Genomic DNA, 5,811 nt, shown 5'->3' on the forward strand with positions numbered 1-5,811 from the left:
CGCCACTAAAAAAAACCACACCAAACAACAGAAAGAATAGAAGCAAATACTATTAAATGATGATGCACGGAGGGGACTGTAATCATTGCAGTGAAACAATGAGTGTAAAACCAATGTTCTCCCATGTAAACTATCACTTAATTCACAACAAAAATGAAAAAAAAAAAAAAAAATTTAAAGCCTTAGAAACAGGGTTGCTATGAGGTGGAAACAACTCAACACCATATAACCACCATCACCATATGACCTTGAGTAAAATTTATACAAAAAGACAGAACCCTGTTACCAGAATTGGTAAAGTGCTTTTCTTCTTCCCCAAACCTACAGACTTCTAAAAAATCAAATGATAAAAAACTACTGTTTTGTGATAATAGAAGTAAAATATTTAAAAACCTATTTTTAGACTAATGAAAATCATATTCTAATGTTTATAAAAATGAGCAGTTTACATACTACAATACATTTGTTCATTTTCTTTTCTTTAAAATTTTAATGTACATGTTGAAGGTACATGAAAAGCTTCTTTAAAAAACAAAACCGAAAAACAGCTCAGATTAGCTCTTTATAGATACATTCTCTTTTCACTATTATATATTACAGAATTTATAACGAGATTTTTCCTTACCTGATATGGACATGGAATGTGATATTCTCTGCAGCGTTCTTGTATCCATGTTGTTTCCCAGATGCCACGGTAAGCTTGCTCATAAAAGTAGCATCCAATTACAACCAAGAGTGGTACAAGATAAAGAATGCTGAAAACACCAATCCGGATCATAAACTTCACCAATTTATCTTGGTTTTCCTTTTCTAATGGAATTTCAATTCGAACTCTGTTTAAGGATATAATGCCAGCTAAGAGGAGGGAAACCCCAACTACCACATACAGGCAGAGGGGAGCAAGAACAAAGTATCTCAATGCATCAACATCGTAGAGGCCAACAAAACACACGCCACTAATATTGTCACCTTCAATTTTATTCATCGCTAAAAGGATGATAGTTAGCGTTCCAGGAATGCCCCACGCGCTGGCATGAAATAGCAATGCTTTCTTCTCAATAGCTTCACTGCCCCATTTTGGTACAGCTGCCAAGAACCATGTGATGGTAAGAATTACCCACCAAACACTGCCAGCCATAGTAAAGAAGTAGAGTACCATAAAAAGCATGGTACAGGCTTTATTATGAGATCCTTGTGTCACTGTGGAAGCCTTATACTGTGCCGGGCTAGATGCATTGCAGGCTACTCGATCCTCGAGCAAAAAGCCAATGAAGAAAATCAATGATACCATCATGTAGCAAACTGCATAAAATATAATAGGTCTTTCAGGATAGCGGAATCTTGTGACATCAATCAAAAAAGTTAAAAAAGTGAACAATGTGGCAGAGAGGCAAATGATTGAAATCAATCCTATGAAATACCGAGCAAATGAAAGCTCTTCTCTCCTAAAGTACATGTTTGGACAAGGAGGTGAACAATCACGCACGTGCAAGAACGAATAACCAAGGTCAGGATCAATTTTCAACTCTCGGGGACACCAAAAACCATAGTCCCTCTGCACTGCCACTGGAGCTCCTTCCGTAGGATCTCCAGCTAAATTCAGATCCACAAGTCGAGGATATGGCTCATCACAATCTGGAAACCTACAGAAAATACAAGATGAGAACCATTTTAAATTATGGGGACATTTACTGTTACACCTAAGTATTTGGATTTCCAAATTAATCACCGATGACTTTATTCATTCATACGTTGTTGGAATGAATTTAAAATAAGTAGCAATAAATTAGATGGTGATATTTGTGAGGCATACAACCAGATTTATTGACCAAAAATGATATGGTTTTATACCTACTTTATTTTGGCTTCAAAAAAACAGTACCTGTTACCAATGAGTCATCAACTTGGACTCATAGTGACCCTACTGGACAAAGAAGAACTTCCCCAAAAGGTTTCCAAGGTTATAAATCTTTAGAAAGCTGACTGTCACACCTTTCTCCTATAATGTGGCTAGTGGGTTCACGCTGCCAACTTTTTGATTAGCAGCCAAGAACTTAGCCACTGTGCCGCCAGGGCTCTCTATTAAAATGTGATGAAGCATAACCATCACTAATACCAGTACACATATATTATTTATTTTGCTGCAGGATAAGCACTGTACTGCTAACTAAAAGGCTGGCAGTTCAAAACTGCTTCTTGGAAATCCTTTACAGGTATGAGTTGGAATCTACTCGACGGTACTTAATAACAACACAGAGTTTAAAGTAAGACTAAGATTTCAAAACACAAAAACATATAGGTAAAACTCTATAGCTCATTTTTAATCTTTAATTTAATCTAACGTCTAACAATAGAATATCAACTAAAAGGATTTTCCCTGTACACTCAAAAGTTGTTAAGTGCCATCAAGTCAGTTACGACTTTGGGACCCTGAGGATTTCCATGGAGCAGTTGGTATGTTTGAACTGCAGTCCGGTATTTATCCTATAGGACCACACCAGGACTCTTAATAGTTAATAGTCCCATTAGCATACAGGGGTCATAATGATGAAAACTTCTTAGTATTAAACACTTTGAGGCAATAAGTTGCTGGGCATAGGGACTCAGAACCATAGTCTCAGGGAACACCTTAGTCAATTGGTATAATACAGTCTACAAAGACAATGTTTTACATCCTATTTTTGCTAGTAGCAACTGGGATGAGTGGTCATCTAAGGTGCAACTATTGGTCTTCCCATGTTCAGAAGAAAGAAGAGTGATGAAAACTGAAGATGCTTGGAATCAATTAGTTCAAGGTACTGATGGAACACATGAACATCAATCTCCTCAACTGAGACCAGAAGAACTCGATGATGCCCAGCTACCTACCACTACCAACTGCTCTGAAAGGGATCACATTAGAAGGTCCCAGTTAGAGTGGGAACAAAACAAAAAATTTTTTAAAGACTCAGATTACTTGTCAGAAAGAGATTGGAGGAGCCAAGAATATGATCCTCAGCAACCCTTCAGATCTGGAATAGCATTTACCCACTTGGCCCAATTTATAACCAAGTGGTAGACTGGTATTTAAGGTGCACAACACTAGTAAAGTATGCTCACTGTGGAATGGTCAACGATTCAAGATCAAAAGAGCGTTAGTAATCGCATACATGAGCCCTGGATATCCATAGATAAATGTAAAAACCTTCCCTAAAAGCCAAGACTGTAAATTCCAAAAAGTCAAAGTTTCCTCCCCCACCCCCAAAAAGCTAAAGAGGATAGAGAGAAACACTATTAACTGATGATGTATGGAGGGGATTATAATCAATGTAATGAAACAAGTCATATGAATGGCGAAACTGATGATGTGCCCTGTAAACTTTCACTCAATCCACAATAAAAACCTTAAAAAAAAAGATCAAAAGAGCAACATTTATCTACGGACAAAGTTCAGAAGGGTAGGGAATAAGGGTGGAATGGAAATAACCATAGGGAAGTGAGATAACTATTGTTACAAGGAAGGGATTGCAATCACTGAGATGAAACTAAGTATATGGATTGTTAAATGTAAAACTGATGATGTGACTTATAAACTTTCATTTAATTTACAGTAAGAAAGAATAGTCCCATAATTGTATGCCCTAAAATGCTTTGGGGGAATGTTGTGGCTCTGTAGAAATAAGCACTGGACTGCTCACCATAAGGTCAGTGGTTCAGGATCAAGAGCCACTCCAAGGGAGAAAGATGAGGCTTTCTGCTCCCACAAATATTTACAGCTTTGGAAACATATACAAGGTTGCTATGAATCAGAACCAACTTGACAGCACACGACAACAACAACAAGGTGCTTTGAGTTTAATTACCATTAAAAATCCTTGCAAGTAAAGGAAGGAGGTCCTGAAGAATTAAAGCAATACTGAAGAACAAAATAGGAGCGCTCATATTTCCCAATCTCAAATCTTACCATATAGCCAAATTATACCAGTAAATTGTGGTAATCAAAACAGCTGGATATAGGTTCAACGATAGGCACTGAGACCAATGGAATGGAATTGAAAACTTAGAAGTAAGTAAATCTATCTATCTATGGGCAGATGAATTTTGACAAAGGGTTAAAGCCCATTCAATAAGGAAGAAACAGTCTCTTTAACAAATGGTGCTGGCAGTCTCTTTAACAAATGGTGCTGGCACCATACCTCACACCATACACAAACACTAACTCAAAATGGGTCAAAGATGTAAATATTAAAGTTAAAATCATAAAGTTTATGGAAGATAACATAGGAACAAAACTAGGGAACCTAATTTAGGCATAGGTACCGACTTGATGGCACCTAACAACAACAAATCTATCAAATCCAACTAAAAATGCATGAACAACAGAAGATAAATTAGATAACTAGGACCTCCTAAAAATCAGAAAAATCATATAATTCAGACTTCTCTGTGCTCATCAAGTGACTTTACCACAAAAGGAAAAAAAGAACCTACAGACTGGGGAAAAAAATCTTTGGCAACAACATAGCTGATAAGTGTTTTTTTCTATAAAATAAATAGGAAACTTCAACAACTGAACAACAAAAAGACAAACCAATTAAAATAGTATGGAAAGGACATGAACAAACACTTCATCAAAGAGGACATTTAGGTGTCTTAACAAACCCATAAAATGATTCTCACAATCATTAGCCATAAGGAGGAAGCAAATCAAAATGACAATGAGATATCATCTTATCCTTATAAAAATGGCACTGATCAAAAACATCAAAGAGAAAAATAAAACTCAAAAGCAACAAATGCTGTTGAAGTTGTGGGTAGCTTAGAACTCTTACACACTGCTGCTGTTGCTGTTGTGTGCCGCCAAGTTGGTTCCAACTCAACAGTGTCCCTGCATAGGGTTGCTAAGGAATGGCTGGTGAGTTTGAACTGCCAACCTTGTGGTTCAAACCACGTTGCAGTCTAGTGCTTTATCCCATAGTGCCACACCAGGATTCCCACACACTGCTAGTGGAATTGTAAAATGATAAAATCAATATGGACAACAGTATGGCACTTCCTCAAATAGCTAGAAAAATACCTTTGTTGTTGGTGGTGTTAAGTGCCATCAAGTTGATTCCAACCCACAGCAACCCTGTATAGGGTTTCCAAGGAGTAGCTGGTGAGCTTGAACTGCCTACCTTGCAGTTCAAATGACTTTGCAGTCTGATGCATTAACCCACAGAATCACGCCAGGACTCTATTAATCCCTCTTCTAAGTATACATATTAGAGATTTAAAAGCAGTGACACAAATAGATATATGCACACTTACATTCACTACAGCATTAATCACAATAGCAAAAACATGGAAGCAACCTAAGCATCCATCAATGCAGGAATGGATAAACAAAATTTGGTATATACACACGATGGGATACTATGTAACTATAAAGATTAATGCAGAGTCCGCAAAACTTCTTATAACAGGAATGAATCTGAAAGATACTATGCTGAGTGAAATAAGTCAATCAAAAGGAAAAATCTTGTATGGTTTAACTTTTATAAAAAGTAAAAAATAAGTATACACATAGACAGCAACTTTCTTTGGCAGTTACCAGTGATGAGAGAGGCAGAGGGGGATTCACTTTATAGAAAGTAAACACTGGTTATTTTTGATAATGTGAAAAGTAATATCCAACATAGATGAAATCTGCAAAACCTGACCAAGGTAAATGAAGACATTAAGAAATATGCAAGATGGGCCCAAGCGTTGTTGACCGTCCAAACCATAGGCTCTGAGGATCAGACTCTAGCCACCTAGTAGACATAACAAACTGTCCCTCATCTGATTATT

The 5,811-nt window shown here is 37.0% G+C and overlaps 1 protein-coding gene across 1 annotated transcript in view; it reads right to left on the reverse strand.

Moving 5' to 3' along the window:
* Positions 1-5,811, reverse strand: part of FZD3 (frizzled class receptor 3) — a 145,870-nt gene that overhangs the window by 73,345 nt on the left and 66,714 nt on the right. The window contains exon 3 of the mRNA XM_006864343.1: positions 626-1,643. Coding sequence (XP_006864405.1) covers positions 626-1,643 — 1,018 coding nt within the window. The remainder of the gene's footprint in view (positions 1-625; positions 1,644-5,811) is intronic.

Source organism: Chrysochloris asiatica, unplaced genomic scaffold (genome assembly GCF_000296735.1).
Source record: "Chrysochloris asiatica unplaced genomic scaffold, ChrAsi1.0 scaffold00064, whole genome shotgun sequence".
NCBI classification, from domain to species: Eukaryota; Metazoa; Chordata; class Mammalia; order Afrosoricida; family Chrysochloridae; genus Chrysochloris; species Chrysochloris asiatica.